The sequence below is a fragment of the Apostichopus japonicus genome, chromosome 3 (genome assembly GCF_037975245.1).
Source record: "Apostichopus japonicus isolate 1M-3 chromosome 3, ASM3797524v1, whole genome shotgun sequence".
NCBI lineage: Eukaryota > Metazoa > Echinodermata > Holothuroidea > Aspidochirotida > Stichopodidae > Apostichopus > Apostichopus japonicus.
The window spans coordinates 16,672,302-16,690,808 of record NC_092563.1 but is presented as its reverse complement, the minus strand read 5'-3'; the positions used below and the strand labels follow the sequence as shown (position 1 = coordinate 16,690,808).

The window sequence follows — 18,507 nt, the reverse complement described above, 5'->3', positions numbered from 1 at the left end:
ATACTGCTGCTATACTCTGGTTAAATCTGTCTTGAGGTCAAAAATTTACACTCTTGAAAACAACAGATGGCAAAATACAGATAGCACAGCAGCAGCTTTGTTGTGGTTGCAATTTAGAAACGGTTTTTCATTCGCAATTTGGTCTACCGGTATACTCTTTCTGATAAATGAGAAAACCAGTTTTGCAAATTATGGCTCACATATATAAGTGATGAAAAAGATGTGAAGAAAAAGAACATATGGTTGGGTACGTAACTTGAACTTCCACTCATAGGTCGCTGGTAATCGAAAATGAATTGGTATAGAAAAATGGGATAGAGTGTAATTATAAACATTGTACACAGAGTAAATAGAGTTTCCATCTGAATTAACAGAAAACAAGTACACGAGAGTGTACATTATGTACATTGAAAGGTGTTATTTTAATTTACACGATAGTGTGTGTACATTGAAAGACTGTGTAATTTCAATTTAAACGATAGTGTGTGTACATTGAAAGGTGTAATTTCAAGATGGTACAGTAGTAGTACTGTACATCTTGAAATCTGGAGACAACAAATTTCAAGCGAAGGTCATCGTCCCTACAGGGGTTGAATAATTTACAAGCCACAAGCTTACCTGTCTCCTCACAAACTTAACATTTTTAATCTAGTTGCAGCTTCTACTGTGACTAGAATGAAACTGATATCATGTATAGCACTGTGGTACATTTCTAGTAAACGGTCAGTGCTGGTCACTCGCCGTCACTGACCCTCCTTCACAGCAGAGTGATTAGATCCGAGTGCTGATGTCCAAGGGACAGGTAAAGTGAGAAAGCGAGGTAAATTTTCATATGAAGAAACCGGTTACTTCGAGAGGTGAGGTGTCCAAAGGTTACTGTATAAAGGTGAACTACCAGGTCACTCTATAGACATAGCAGAGCAATTAGAGTGCATTAGTTGTGAGGGGACAGGTAAGTTAAGAAGCCAAGTAAATTAGTAAAGAAATTAGTCACTTGGAGAGATAATTGTTTAAGAGGTTAAAAGGTCGTCACTCGAGACACGGTAGAGCGAGAGTTCCAAAATTGTGAGGGTACAGGTAAGTCAGGAAACAAAGTAAATAAGCCAAAAATTTCAAGAACATCAGATTTCATCATTCGAACAAACGAAGTAAATAAACTAAAATTTCAGGAACATCAGAATTCGTCATTCGAACTATTCAGTTTTCTCTTCGCTTGGGATTTGCACAATTCATTAACGACAAGTACATCAATAACACACAAATGTTATTTCACTCAAATAAACCGTGCAAGATCTGAAAACAAATTGGAGCAGTGTCAAGGCACGTTTAACTTCTTTCGTTCCTATAGCAGCAAAATGTGTGTATTCGCCAAACATAAAGATTGTACTTCCTTAAATACACTCACCTTTTCTTGATGGTTCATAAACATCCTTCTTCCTAGATCATTCTCCACAGTCTACTTAACCTCATTTTCTTTTTTTCTTTTCTCTTCTTTTCCATTCAAAGTTATAAATGACTAATTACACATATACATATAATCCAGGTGTCATTTATATTGCTCTTTAGTCTTTACCCATTTAACTTAAAAAAAAGACTTAAGAATTTGCCATTGTTTTAATATGGATTATGACTTGCCTAGATGTAAAAATGAAAGCTGCAGTCTTCACTTTTCAAAGAATTTGCATTTATTACAACCTGTATTTTTATTTGCTTCCTTTTTCATTTTTCTTCTTATATATATGTATATATATATATATATATATATATATATATATATATATATATATATATATATATATATATATATATATATATATATATATATATATATATATATATATACATGTAAATAATCCTGAGTTTGTCTGATGATCGCTCAATGCATAAAGCTCTGTGTAACAACTACTAGTGTTCCACTAGTCTCAACTAATTCTCACCTATACTTGGCTCTGTCCACTGGACATAGAGCACTCTGCGCCAAGATAGACGCCAATCAACCAAATGTATACAAATATATATGTCTGATGTCGCTGTCTGATGATCGCTCAATGCATGAAACTCTGAGTAACAAAGTTCTTCTAGTGTTCCACTAGTCTCAACTAATTGGACATAGAGCAGATTTGTGCCAAGATAGACAACACCCAACCAAACGTATATATATGTGCACTGCTTTCTCGTGGGTGGGTGTAGGAAGGATTATATTTTCTTGTATACATCTCATTTGCTTTCCTTTCTCACTCAGGGAGTGATCTACTGGTCAAGCCCAACCAAGTTTAACTTTCACTTCCTCTTGCAGTATTACAGACAGTTCATTAACTACTTTGATTTCAATTATGTATGAAAGCAACAAACAAACGTTGTTGTAAATGGATATACAATCTGCCGGTAGCTGTTTATAAACCAATTTTAAAAGGATACTCCATGCCTTTTAAACTTATAAGTACTTTGCAACCCACCGAAATCGCACCATGGAATGATGGACATTCAACCAGTGCAAAAACAAAAATTTAAGGCTCACAAAAAACCTTCAGCAATGAATAATAAATAGTTTTGATAAAGTTACGGCTGACTATGGTGGGAATGTAAATGGCTCTAGACCTCATACAGATTAGGCTACATATGACATTTTATTTCCTGAATTTATAAGTGCTTTATTTTTACATTTACTCATGGCTTGGTCACGTTGATACTTGGCAAAAAGTACAACTACAACTGTGGAATAGAACTTTCGCACATAATTACAATTCGAACCATTTTTAATCAACTCCTGTAGTAGATACACACCGATCATTAACCACCAAATGTGTAAACTATCAGCTCCATTATCTTCGCTGTAAACTTTTATTTTATGTATTGAGAGTTGAATCTTACTTTTAGCTGGCAAGAATTATTTACTACTGCTTCATGTTGGAAACTTAAACCTGTATTGCCCGTCTTAATGACTGAAATTCGTTACAGCTAGATACGTTAAACAATTCCCGTAAACCGAATATACTAATACTGTATCAGACACTACTAGTTCAGATTGCCTCATTTAAACTTCACACTAGAAATATAGACACTAGACTCATAGATATGACTGTTAGTATTAATAATCTTTGATCAATACAACCACACAACTTGCTTCTAATCTAGATTAATGGTGTAATTAACACCAAATATGAATTATATTGACACCATTTTAAAATTCTAGTATTAAAAGAGGACCAGCTTTCATTTCAGACTATAACATGTATTGCTAAGACATATATGTTTTGACAAACAGTTTGGATAAATCCGTCTGTTTCGAAGCAGAGAGAAAACTCTCATGTGTAGATTGTGGATTTGATAGGACTAGCAACTTGGCAGTGACCCAGCAGTTGGGTTGATGGGGGTGGGGGCTGGGGTGGGGGAGGGGGAAACAGCTGCTCAAATGTCAACCCTTCTTGTAAGCTAGGTTGAGTGGCATGCATATGTCGAGGGAAGATAGGTGAGGTCGAAGGAGTAAACTGAACATGTTGTCACACAATTTTCAGGATACTACATATTCCCCAAAACTTACTTGTTTGGGGATTTACTTCGCTCCTCTCTTACCTGTCTCCCGCTCCACAGCTGTACTTTCCCATCTACTCAACTACTCATTAGAACGTTTTAGCACTGCGCCCTCGCTCTCTGGGCATCCCCCACTTACTCCTCCTTCCAGATCTACCCCAGGGGAAACATTTTGTCACACAATTTGCAGCATGCTACTGTACATATTGCTAGAAACTTTGCAAGCACTATCAATTATACTAGTGTACAAAAACTTACTTTTACACTTATATTCTCACTTTAAAAGTTAACTTTAGGCACAAAATTAATTTTGAAATGCTGTAGACTAGTAAACTGACATCCCCTGTCAGCTTAGCCCTGTTTCTTTTTCTACATACTTCTTGTACTGTATTATCTGCAATAAATGATCCTTTAAAGTACATCTGAGGCTCATCAATTGAAGTGGCTGGACGGCCTAGTTTAACACACAGACCACACCTTTTTTTTTAAACTTAGTCTCTATAAGTTAAGTATACTTCTACTGTACAAACCTTAGGGGGATTCTTTGATGACAGTATGAAAGCCCTGCAGTTCTTCAATGCCTGTTGAAGGAATAAAAGGAAAAATGTTAAAATAAGCACATTTTTTATTTTTTTAAATAATGCCCTATAAAGGCTAAACATTCATTATAAACTGTAATGTATTGCACATTAAATATTCACTATATATACTGTAGAAACAGAGGAACATTTGTAAGAGTATCGATTCACTATGTAAATTTCTTTGTTTGCACTTAATTTTAAAACCATAGAAGTTTAAACACCATTTCATAATTCTTGGTGAGAGATATGAAGGATAAAAAGTAACATATTTTCAGGTAATGAAACACTATAAATAATCTTTTCTTTAATAGTTTAGTAGTACTGTATGGTTCCTCCAGACCACAGGTGGTCATGCAATGTGTCACCCACGTACCACATGCGGCCCTCGAGCAAATGTTCTGCAACTGCAAAACCCTGTTAATGTGGCCTAAAACACCTTATGGCAAGGGAAAACCCTGAAATATCCCCAAACTCACTGGTCTGGGATATTTACGAATGCCAATTCTTTGTAAAGAGTCCTAGAGTCTATTTGTGATAAGATTTCAACGTCACGGATGGACAGCATGTAGAACTTTCAGATTGTTTATTTGACCAGAGGCTTTTAATGTAATATTCCCATGTCAAGGGAGTCAATGTACATCCTTAAGTGTTATGTCCAGTGGATTGGGTACGTCACCTCCGAATCCACACCCCCCCCCCCTTGACAAGATCCACCCTAGTGTCTGCACTATAAAGAACGTCGCAACAATAACGCAAAATGCATTTATTTTAGGGGTTAAAAAATGTACAAATCGATCTAGATACAAATTTATTAAAACACCATTTTAAAAGTTATGCCTGATTTACTAGTAATGTAATTAATAAAGCACCTTATAAATTTAGGTGGTTTGATCGCTTCCTGGTCCTACTGTAAGGTTCATATATAAAGGGTACACCCTACTTTTGGTACAACTAATATGATTCCTTTTCCTGGGACGTACATGTATACACTACTGTATAAATACCGTTATTTTGAAAGGCTTGAAAGGGCGTCCAAAGTTACAATTGTTCTTGACAGTTCCCATATACAGTACTGAACAACAAGGAAGTTCATCCCTTTACAATGTACTACAGTACTACATGAACAATGCTTCCACAGTATACACACACACTGTAGGGTACCACAACGATATATAGCTACTGTATATGAGTATGAGTATATGGCAACACTGGGCACTACATGTATACATGTATGTACAACAGTATGCATACTGTATCTGAAGCTTAATTAGCTGACATTAAATACTGTACTAAATTATGCTAGTATGATCTTTCATTTCTTTCTTTCATGGCAGTGGTCTACTTTATTTTAAACACCAAGGCAAAGTTCCCAAAGTTTCTAGGACATAAAAGTTCCCTTCATACAGCAAGATCTGTGTTGTATATATTTGATCTATTGCATGTGCATTTAAGTGTAAGTACTATATCTGGTCATGGATAGAACAAGCATAACAAATTAAAATGATATAAAAATAAATCGAGAATGTTAGCATTATGAAATGATCATAAATAATTAAGATAATACTACAGTATATGGCTACAGGTCATCAGCTATTAAACATGTATGCACATGTCCCCCTAAATATGCTAGAAAGTCAATTAATGGTCATAATGTGCTCAAGTAATCCAAACTGCAACGAGCACAACATTTCACAGGCACAAAGTCATCATTTGCTCAAGTAATCCAAACTTCAACGAGCACAACATTTCACAGGCACAAGGGTTCGATTTTTAACATTTCCCCCTCTTTTCAAGATCCTTAAAACTTCCTACTGTAGTATTGGGTATAATTTTACCAGGTAAGATGCTATAACATAGCTGCACTCTAACATCTAAAGGCACAATTCCCATCAACCTAACTTAATATGCCATTGGTAGTTATATGTACAACACCTCAAATGACCAATGACCTGCATACAGTAAAACTGTACATGTGTGATCTTGTTACTGTACATAAAGGTTTTGATCTATCAGCTCGCATGGAACGGATTGAAAGTTCCTGCTTGTGCAGATGACATGCTTTCAAGAAATAAAATATGTCACAACTTTGCCACGGAGAAAAGGTTCTTGAATATCACATCCAATGAAGGAGGCTCAGTGTTGTTCATATATGAAGTTAATATGTCATGTTTTGGTCGATTTATTAGGACTTTTAAAACAATGACATTAATTACATTTATGTCTGCACTGAGTCCGAGTCAAGGTCATTGTCTGTTTAGACCTACTGTTAAGGAGCATACCAGAGATTAACCATATTTTTATAGGTGAATATCTTGACAATTGGAATAGCTAGACAAACATTGATCACTGGTACTCAAATTTTCTCATAGAAGACTACAAATTCTGCCTAAAGTAATACCCATATATATCAATGTATTTATTCTGACAGCTTACAGACGTGTGTCTCAAGGGACCCTATCCATTTAACCTTGAATCTGTATTATCAACAACTCTCAATGCCCTTAATTCTGACTGAATAAGTCTATGTTTACATACAATACACAAACCCACCTAGGGATGAGTTAGAGCAGCTTGTCCCATTGACTTGCTGATATTTCTCCGCTTGCAGTTTACAGCCTGAGGTTAACCAATTTTCTTTTCTTTCTTTTATCTATTTTTCCCGCCTTTCCACAAAGCTGGAGAATTGCCTATAGTCTGGATGGGTTCTATACTTCTACACATAGAAGATAATTTCTGTCTTTTTGACTGTAATATTTAAGTGAAGGTTGCCTGTTAATTTTATCGTGTATGACTCATCAAGTTATATCACTCAAAATAGTACCTGCAGGCAAGTAATTTTTCATGAAATTGAATTTTATCTCGGTCTCCTTCAAAGCATCATATTTGTCTGGCATGGAAGTGTATAGCTTTAGTTGGTACAGAAGCAAACTTTGGTATTAATTTTTCAAAAAAATTTCGATTATGAATTTACTAGAGAGCAGATGATGTAAGTACTGTACATGTACTGTATACACTTGTAGTCACTGGATTATAATCCCCAAAGCGCTGGATGGTAGAATGAGATGGAGGGCGATAGACGGGAATGAGCCGGTCACTGGAAGGGAAAGGTGCTACACCAGGTTTAATACCAAGTTTTGGTGCAGTTGCTGTGGGGAGACAGGGAAGGGAGCGAGGAGCAAAGTAATCTACAACTCTTTAGAAAGATCACTATAATATGCAAGGTTGACCAAAGTGAAAAGTCAACCAAAAATCTCCGCATCCCCCTTCCTACAATCATTCATTAGCGACATTCAACTTGACAGCTCAGTGTGCAAAATGTTATCAACGGTATTAATTACTGTGCCATTTCAAGTCCAAGTACATTAAGTTTGTAAGTAATTGATCTTGTCAGTTCTCACCTTATCGGTAAATACCGACACTGACAGTTACCGTCAGAGTACATTGCGTACAAGAATTGATGTTTCGTTGACATTTTGTATACTACGATGCGTGTTGTCAAATTTAAAACCGTTCAGATATTCCCACATTCATTAATGGAATAGAATGGGTTCAGTGCACTGACGCAGATCATGAACCATTGATTAATTAGCCTAATTATTAACAAGCTCCTGTTAATATTACCAACAAATGAATGGCTTAGCTCCCTCTTTATATCTAAGCACAGCTCCACACAAACACTCCGAAACGACGTCTTCCCTCCAGTAACATGCATTTACTCTAAGAACATCGGCCTAAACATGTACATGGGGTGACAGATCATTCAAAGTAGCTGCTCCTCGCCTATGGAATGGATTACCACTAGAACTCAGATCTTGTGCTTTCCTCACTTTGTTAAAAAAAATTCTAAAAACACATCTTATGCATCAAGCATTCATCAACGTTTATAACCAATAATTCTTTTGTTCATTCGTTTTGGCTTTCTTTTCTCCCTTTCTCTCCCGTACCCTTGAGCACCCTTCCGGCTGGATATGCACGCCTTATAAATTTACCATTAATATTTTTATTATTAATTTTATTCAATCATGGAAGGGCAAGTCCAAGTACTTTATATTAGTATTGCAGGATTTTACCATCTGAGCTTACTGGAAAAGGAACAGGTATACAGTATAGCAACATAAAAACACTATACCTAATGTACAGAACATGCACTGCACATACACAATGCAAATTCAAATGCCATCAGACATTTCACCAACAATCATTAATTAAGTACTTAACGACATCATTCAACCATTATGTTAGACTTAATTAATGACAGTTCATTAGGCAGACCACCATGAACATAATTGTCAGCAGCATTATCACCGCACATCTGGCCCAAGTAAGCTGTACAGGCAATGATCTTTAAATTAACAACAGTGCAAGGTTTGAAAAAGTCAAGGAATACTAATATGCAATATACTTGGAAAGCGTGTTAAGAAACTTCTCCTTCAGATGATGAATTCCAAACACACTGAGAAAGAACCAGAATAGGTTTCTCTACTGTACTTCATGAATGGTATATGGAAGGAGGAAGTGATGGGAGATGAACCAGAGGAGAGTCAAGGGGGCACAGGGCTCTAATAGAGTCGAGGCAGTTAATTAGAAAATCAACCCTGAGCCGTGCCATGATCTTGAAAACAAAAAACAATTCAAAGGTTTGAAAATGTTCCAGTACCATCCTACAGTACATGATTCAGATTTATCTCAAACAGCTTTAAACATTTGAACAATTTATACTGTAAGTACTGATCACTGAATACTACACAAGATAAGATCACAATTGATCAAACTATGGAAAACCCCGTCGAGTTCTATTCATCCAAGGAATGTCACAAAAAAAATTAGCAAGTAAATTATGAGTAGTTCCATTCCACTTCAAAAAGCTTTCCACAGTTCAAGTTTCTTGGAAATGCATTTAACTTGGAATACTACACTTTCACTGAGTTAATGATCTATAAAATATCTATGAAATGATATCAAATAGTAATATTTAGTACAAGAGTTAAAAGGAACAATTAAACCCGAAAAAATAAACTGTTACATATTATTTAGCTTTTACAACACTGTACCATTGATGGATGATGGAATAACAAGTATAAACTTCACAAAATTGCAAAAATCACACAAGAAGACATTGCATTAAATTTGTGGGACACCAAAATTTCTATCTTTAATACTCTGGGGGGGGGGGTGCATACTCGGTGCAGCCAAATGGCTATTACCATGTGAATAAGGTCCTAGAGTAAGTTGAGGGTACATATGCATTCAGCTGTAAATTACAGAGAAGATAAAAAAAACAGTGCATACAAGATTTATCATGACACTAAGTTAAGCAGATTGGGTAAATATGAAGAAAAAAGATGATCAGGCTTGTTCTGAATCACCCAAACTCACAAGGCAATGCCCCATAATGCTTTAAAGAGCTTCACAGTGTCCTTTAACTTGTTCTTCAATTATGATGTCCTTCCTGCCCCTAGGCAACTCCAGCATACCCTATATATCAATTTCTCATTAGGTCATCAGCACACTGTGATAATGGGAATGTCTCTGGGTATACTTTTACACACTGAGAAATGTGTTATCTTGATAACAAACTGGACAGTATGTACAGTATACAGTGAGTACCTGTAGGCCTACAGTACTTAATAATAACATATATGCAGTACAGTAGTATTAATATGACTGTATATGTACAGTGTGTCGTTAATAATCTCAAGATTAGAATTAACACTTGAGCAATGCTGCACAGGTACAGCTATAGTACAGTGTAAATCTGTGCTAGGAGGTTTACACACATGTACACATACTGGGACCAATAACACTAAACAGAGTGCTATACATTGCAGCAATTCATCTCTTAACATCTAGACACTACAGTATGTATGTATAAAGTATTCATGTATGAAACAGTATGTACAACCATGGAGGTCTGTTTTACCTCCATGGTACAATATACAGTATAAACTTCTGTTTATGAATATACAGTGATAAGGTCATCACTATATATGGCTTGAAATGACAGCTAATGAATCCACACAATACATGTTAAATCTTACACATTTAGTTTGAAATGTCTTCCAACGACCACCCACAGTGGAGGGAATTACTGACAAGAATTGTCATAAGTTCTCACAATATTCAGTACATACAGCATGCCCCAGTATTGCTATATAGTGTGATTGACAGCTGCCATCTTTGTTTTGTTTTTATTACCATGGGAAAATACTTGAGATTAACTATATGCAATAATATTTACATTCAGTAGCAATAACATTCTAGAGCTGTATACAGTATTTTAAGTCTAGTCAGATACCAAGTGAAACCACAGTATATATAACAGACAGATCAATGGTATGCCATGTTAGGGGAGATGGGGTTTTTTTATGATCATGGAATAATACTTGAAATTAACTATTTATATAATGCTTACAATATTTACATTCCAATGCAACTCTTTAACATAGTGGTTTAAAACTACTTTCATCTTCTGTGTTAATAATCATGCATTTCTGTTTCAGTTTCAGGTTTGTTAAATGACCAGTGTGTGTGAAGTAAGTGTAAGGTTTATATTAGGCCAGGCAGGAAGGAGACCTAGATGTACAGTACGTACAGTAATGCATCTACATAGCACAGTCTCATAAATCTGCTTCAGTAGCGATTATTACATTCTAGAGCTGTGTACACAGTGTTAAGTCTAGTCTACCAAGTGTACCCACAGAATAACACACAGATCTATGGTATGCCATGTTAGGGGAGATGAAGAGAAACAAATTCATTTGTTATTCAAGGAGTCTATTGTCCTCCACAGAGTCCACACCTTATTATTCCAAGACATAGAAATGGGTATAGTTTAAGACTCCACACAGAATGTTAAAACCAACAAAATTTGAGAAGATGAAAAATCCTAGCTATGGTAAAATCTTGTGTACTATAGTAAAACATCACAATGGGTACATTCCGAATGAAAACGTGGGCCTTGAGTCATAAGGGGGTCGACGAAGGCGCAGTGTGCTAAGATGTGACATGTAAGCTGGGTAAATCAGAGGACATTATGTGTATGTAGATGAGATAACAGAGACGTAAACTTTTATATTGGAGAAAAACGATTCTTGGGCATATAAATGCATGTTTCTTGACGTTAGTGAGTGATAGACCGTTATTTGACTTTTTATCACATTTTTATCACATTTCTGGGCAGTAGTAATGACCTTAACATTCCAAATAGTTGACAAAGTCTTCCATAATTTCCAGACTTACCAAGATTTTGTTGTCTGTCTTTTCACCTTTCGTCTCAACCTGCACAGTCTTGACGAGACCATGACGAAACCGTTCTCCGAGAGCTGCCCTCACACCCTCTGAAAAAAGAACAAATTGAAAATAAATATGTAACAATCAGTTGAGGCTATATATATATATGCCCCAAACATCTACTTGTTTGTGATCCTTGAATTACTGTGGGCCTTTGGTTTGTTTTTCTCCTGTTTGTTTACTTCTCCCGCCCCATTCTTCTTCTTCTATATGACCCTTGTGCCTTCTCCAGCTCCTTTTGTTTAAACTATTCACTTGATTCTGGATCCCCCCCCCCCTCCCCTTCTTTTTCCTTTCTTCCTTTCTTTTGGGAGGCATCAGAGAAAGAAGGGCAACTGGGCAAGATAGAGTTTCATCACCAATTTTCCAGCATGTTACTTCCTCATCATTCTTCGGTTACATAGCAGCACATTATTATGCATATACCAATTGTGCATCACATTGCACTGTATAGCAAACTGTAATACAATGACATTATTAAAACAAGCAGACAGTGTTAATTAACTATACTTTGTAACATCATTATTATCAATCACAGTCATCATATATCTCACAAACAATACATCTTCTATATACTGTAGTCAAATAATATTATTCTGCTTAAAGTGAAACTAAAACAGCATTTCGAACATTTAATGAATGTAGAATTTATATACGGTATTATATTTAGGGAATTTCCATTTCGCACAAAAGAAGGGGAAGTGCCACTCTCAAACCTAATGGACCTTTGCCTCTTTTGTTGAAGAATGATCAGTTTCAGAAGAGAAATTGGTCAGTGACTGAAACGTGGGCCTTTAGGAATGGGGGGGGGGAGAGGAGGGTCAGCGATAAATTGTTACCATTTTTGACAGGTGAGGTAGGTACTTTAAGGTAAAGTGCATTATCAGTTGACTGAAGACATGTTTAGAGAGGACTTATAACTGAACTAAAAAATCCTTCCCGACATCACAGATATATTTAGATCTAACATGGAAGTACTATGTAAAGTAAAACCCTGATTATCTAAACAAGATGGAAGGTAGTTCGGACAATGGAAAAGTTTGGATATAAGAACACTAGGCCCCCAGACTCTTTGTTAATGAACAGATAGCGGGTTCGGTCAATCCTGGGTTCGGATAATCAGAGTTTAACCATACTGTTTTTTCTGTATGATAATCAGCTAAATGCAACAACAGGATGCCGGACAAAAGAATTAGGACCATATCTCTTTTGTGAACAATAGCTTGCAATGAATCGCTATTCATAGGATTTAAAACTTCATCAGCAATTATAATGAAGTTGCTTCAATATACAGACCTTACTAGAAGATTTTGCCAGCAAATGTCAACATATTTTTCAAAGACATTGATGTCTATATGAGGTGTCATATTCCAACATTTCAAGCAAATCTGTATTTTTACTCATTCTTAAGAACCTTCATGAAAACTACTGACTTCCCATCCATAATCAAAACTGACGGGGCCTAACCTAAAGTGTGTGAAACTTTATCTCGAGCCAAACACTCAATTTTCTTCAAAAAGTACTGTAAGTCAAACAATTAAAACAACATACACTACTTTGATATCCTAAAATGTATTCTGCTATTAAAGGATGAACCTAACCAACTTTGCTGAAGTTCTTTTCAAACAGTTGAATAAATAACTATTTGGTTCACCAACCAATACATTTACAGTACTTAGAACTCAGTAATCCCACGGTAATCAATTTTTTGTCATCATTTCCACAATTGCTCATGAATATCATTTTGACAGGCAATATTATTTTCCTGTGAAAATCTGAAATTTTGATACAATAAGCCCAGGGGTGTCTATCTAAATTGCTGGTAGGTGACTCATATCAAAACAAGGATGACCTAACTACAGGAACTGTACAGTATCATGTATCATTCATCACCACAGGCACTGTAAGTTCAAAGGATCAGCGCAGGCTAGTAGGTACCAATCAATTGTGTAGACTTGACATTCAGAACATGCTATATGATATGACAGACTATTACTTCAAATACCATCAAAAAGTTAACGAAACCAATTCCATGAGTACTTTCTTCTCCAAAGGAGAGAGACTAATGTGTGTTGTAGGTTATTGTACAGTACCTACTGCATATGCATGACAATTAGAACACATCAACCTTGTTAGTCCAGAGGAGACCAAATAAGTCCTTGGTATATAATGTATCTCACTGATTGTAACATATTCATTAACTTTCGTTTTTATTGCTGTAAGTTTAGCACAAGAATATTTTTTCTCATTATATGTAGCTTAAAAGAGAATTATACAGAAAAGTAGAGCTACAATAAATTCTTCAAAATTCAAATACTAAGTAATAGGAAATGAACCAACTGCTAACTTTTACAATGACTGTACTACAGAATGTGAATGCAGGTGAGAGATGAGGCGTGAAGTAATGTATAACACTGAACAGGAGCTATCATGACCGATCTATCCACAGTGAAATAACCCAAAAAAAGTATTCTACGTACAGGTGGTAAGTTTTGGCAAATCTTTGCTGTTGGATTTTAATGGGTATGTGAGCACATGGTATAATGTACATTTATGTGTTTGACTCAGTTGACTGTATTTCATATCCAGGTCACTCAGTATGGTATGTGTTGGTTGCTTGTGTTTGTTAATCTATCACAGGTATACTGAAATGCCAGCCATACATGAATGCACACATATACTGTGTTGTTTAAGTGCTAAGACATACAGTTCACTGGGCAAATACAATTCATGATGGGTTTGCCATGCATATCATCACATGGAAAATTAGGTAGTGATCACCTGACCATGCTAATCATTGAAACACATTGATCATGTTTTCCTTGAACTATACTTTTCAAAAGATCTGATAACACTCTTTTGACACACTGTAACTGAGAGACATTGCAAAGCGAGGGAAAATGCTGAACTAGTTGTAACCTTTAACCTGGATTCCTTATACTTTAACAACATCTCTATCAATAATGTGTACTTCACAGTACAGTACAACATCCATGTATGCCTGCCCATACTACTATAGTCTACAGTACATGTCAATTTCATGACATACTGTGTGCAGAGCCATCCATGGCAGAACTACTGATGCTCAACCTATTGTTCAGTGCCTGTTGGAGTTGCACTGAGTAAGTCTGACTACCGAAGGATGTGGTCAACATGTACACTAACTGGATAAAAACCAATGCATAATGAGGGGGGGGGGGGGGGGGAGGGCATCAATGTTGAAGAAATACCAGAGCTCTGTGGTTGCATGACATCAATTAATCCACAACCAATGAACAGTATGCATAGATCTTTGCATAGTTCCTTATTCAGGTTGTTGACAATGATAGACAGATCATGTGACACAATCAGTAGCTTTTAATCACATTCACAATGATCTATTTATTCACCTCATATCTTAATTTATTATTGTTTCCTTTGTTTTAATTCCCTTTCTTCTTTTTTTGCAAAGATGCATTTTCAAAGAATGACTACAATAAAATGAAACAAAGTCCAATATAATTGCAAACCCATCCTTTCTTTTAACTGTTCATTGACTAATGTTATTGTTGCATCCATGTCATATCAGATCCAGCTTTAAAAGCAATGTCTGTTATTTCTCAAAACAAATAGCGCGACAACTTAACCACCTGAGCCTACCATGTAGTTTCACAGCAGTTATGCTTCGCCTAGCCAACTATTGCATTTGGAATCAGGTTTTACTTGATAACATTAACTTAGCGAGGCTCCCATGACATACTGTACAAGCTATGTACAGGCAACAACATAAAAGAGGGCAACGGGGGACATAGTGTACATCGGAGACACATGTGAGAGGAGTAAGATAAATGTGACTTTTGCAAGCAAAGGAAATTTCTGTGGTCTATCATCTTTTATCTTTAGAGTTCATATACGCTTTGTTCCTGTTATAGAAGCTTCCAATAGTATTTGTTTTGTGAACCGACTACTGTCTCATTCAACCCCACACAGACCTAAGTCCTGTTTGAAATACTAAAAAGTATAAAAGAGCTCTGAACACAGGTACTGTGTAAGGCATATTCCATGCATTACTTTTGCCTGAGTCTCTTCACCAAAACCCCTACATTCAATTTGGTATAAGTATTATCTCATGCTACAAATAGTATCCTAGTTGTGCAATTGTGTGTTAAGTACTGGGTAAAGATAGCATTGAAGTCCAAAGTGACCCAAACAGGAAGTAATTAAAAAATACCAAGATACATAAAATGTATTAAAGGAAACCAGGCCTTCAGGACTCAAGTTACAATTTACCTTCTGTATGCATGCATTGTTACGATGTCAAGTTGAAACATACAAAATACTACAGACCGCTGTATTTAACTTTTTAATTTTTCCTCCAACTTTTTTGGTATGAAAACAACTTACTGTACATAGTCAATGCTGTACATAGATTATATGCAATGTGGATATTTCTAGGTACTGTATTTCCCACTGTTTCCTGGTATTTCCCACTATTTTTCCGGTATTTACCATTATTTCCTGTTTTTTCCAGTATTTCCCGCCCAATAATGTCCAATATCCTTTAATATCATCAATAATACTGGGAAGGGAATTGGGTTCAGGGTTGTAGTGTTTCGTTAGAAGGTCTGAACATGCGGTGTTTACATATTTGTAACTGACATTTACTCAGTCTACTATGCAGATGAAGTATGTACAAGTTTCTTGGATTTTGTCAAGGATGGTTCACACACTATACAAGTTATTATGGGCCATGCCTATGGTAACCCAGCCAAGGCTTGCATATAATCAGTGACACTGACTATGCTATGTGAATAAAAGTTGTATTCCCATGGATCAAAAGAACTCAGTAAATTTTATATCTAAACAAAGAAACCATGAAAGAATGAATGACCAAAAGATACAAGAAAAGGGATTTGAGTATTTATCTAATCACTTTCATGCTTTCCAGAACTATTTTTTTTGTCCAATGTGTGGACTATGTTATGAAAGTTACATGTGTGTAGGCCAACTGCAAATAACTACACTTTCATAAATAGCCTACATGATGTTACTGAGGCATGCTAAGAAACCTGAACATTGATGTAATGCACATTTTTCTGGTAATGATATCATGGCTAGTAGTACACTACAAATTTCTGGATTTACTAGAACCCGGTGTTAACACTAAGTTCTTGTACAGCCTATCCAAACTGAGGCCTATGCAATGTTATTAAAACAAAACTATTAATTCATCATAACCATGTTACATTAAAAGACTTAAACTTACAGGTCGTGAACAGTTAGACCGAAGCTACCTCAATTACTGTCCTTCCTGTTCAGTACATGTTACTACAAAGCCTAGGCCTAACCTTACTGTACTTGAGTATTACTTAGGTGTCAGATTATAACTCAAATAAACATTGTAGTCTGCCCATAGTCTAACCCTAACAAGTAATATTGACCTAACCAACTTCCCAGTTGGTAGCATCTGGTAATGTAAACTACTGAATTTGTGGATTGCATTTCATTAACTTACTCTGAACTTCGGGTGGTATTTCTTCCATACTTCTAAGAGACTATGATGTATAGAATTTTCCTTCATAAAATGAAGACAGCTGTCATCACTTGTTTGCCATATTCCGAAATAAGCGCGTTGAGGTGAAAGGAAAACGATAGATTTGAGTTCACGTACGTCCAGCTGTGTTAACCTTACTCTGATTGTTCAACACTATATTCAACGTGAAGATCGAGCAATCTAGATAATATAACTATGCGCGTAAAACTGTAGGGCGCAAAGCAATGTAAATAGAAGAAAACTGTAAACTACTTACTACAATATAATCGCAATAGTTGTCACACTACAGTGTTATATTTTGCCTATAAGCAACAATTACTCTTAAGCAGTTGTACTTATATAGTATTTTAGTGTTATTAAAGGTGTAAATCAAACCTAAGTTCCAGAGTATCGTCGCTATGTAATATATAATTGCAGTAATGTCAACTTTGAAGTATAGCAATTTGACGCGGAGTAGAGTATCTAAATGGTCTGATGCTATGCGGAAGTGATTCCTTTACCATGATGTGGGCGTGACCTCATATTCATAACAGAACTTTCATCCACTAAAGCTGGCAACGTTATGGTTTTACCAACTCTAAAAATAGAGAATTACTATTCTTTCATGATGTTCAATATATGCGACGCTATGTTGGACCTACTCCAAAAACATCAAATGCGAACTTGACTTAGTGGAACGCCTCAGAAATAATGCACCGAGGGTATTCAGAAGAATGGAAGAAGTCTATATCCAACCGAGAAAGGTTTTTTTTTCAGGCCACTGTCTGGTATTGAGTATTAAGCCAGATTTGAAAGACATGCAATAACGGCATGATTTTGACATATTCACTTAGGGGCCGAGATGGCAGGGATAGCTCCTGCCAATTGGGACAGTGTGTGTGCTCTGTTTGGTTTAATATACGTAAAAGTACCAAACGAAGACGAAAAAAATCGTAATAAAATGAACTGAAAAGATATGGGTTTCACTCCTCACCAGTGAGATATTGAGAAGTGTAACGATTTGCCTCACTCAAGTGTGCTTCCTCGAGAGAAACGTCTGCCACTGATCGACAGTGTACATCGACCCCGAAACCGTACCCAATCCCCAACCACGTACCCCTCCCTCTCACACACGCACCAACACACACACACACTGAAACGCCCTCCTCTTTCATAATAACTTTTCAAAATAACTGGCAAGTTGGGTTAAGAAATTATTAAAATATGAGACAACTAGTTGAGTTTGTTCAGCTGGACGGTCAGCTGGAAGTTCTCAATAAAACGGTAGGGAGGTCGGGGGACGTCAATATGGACCTTAACCCGGGCATACTAGTGCCAATAACTCCTTGACCGCATCGTGAACCGTTATTTCTAATAAACCAGTATTACATTTAGATCAAGCCACACTTTCCCCGAATGAATGTTAAAAATCAATTGAGTAATTAACACGATACAGTCTACAGCTCATCATCGCCCGGACGCGTTTCATAGAAGGCTTGGTATAGTAGGCACATTTAACAAGCAAATTTGAAATTACACAACTGTTTTTATAATTTGGAAATTATAAGCTTGACTCATCCTAATTCAAACAAT

The 18,507-nt window shown here is 36.2% G+C and overlaps 1 protein-coding gene across 9 annotated transcripts in view; it reads right to left on the bottom strand.

Annotated features, from left to right (window-relative positions):
- The window catches only part of LOC139965151 (F-actin-uncapping protein LRRC16A-like), a 95,170-nt gene extending 78,074 nt beyond the window's left edge, over window positions 1-17,096 (bottom strand). For 7 of the 9 annotated variants that reach the window (XM_071967352.1, XM_071967367.1, XM_071967366.1 and 4 more), the window contains exons 1-3: window positions 16,897-17,094; window positions 11,352-11,449; window positions 4,062-4,112 (exon numbers count right to left, since the gene is read on the bottom strand). In XM_071967352.1, coding sequence (XP_071823453.1) covers window positions 4,062-4,112; window positions 11,352-11,449; window positions 16,897-16,924 — 177 coding nt within the window. In that variant the 5' untranslated portion in view covers window positions 16,925-17,094. Of the gene's footprint in view, window positions 1-4,061; window positions 4,113-11,351; window positions 11,450-16,896 lie in introns of all 9 variants that reach the window. The other 2 variants (XM_071967360.1, XM_071967353.1) reach the window with 2 other exon arrangements.
- Between the last annotated feature and the right edge of the window lie 1,411 nt (window positions 17,097-18,507).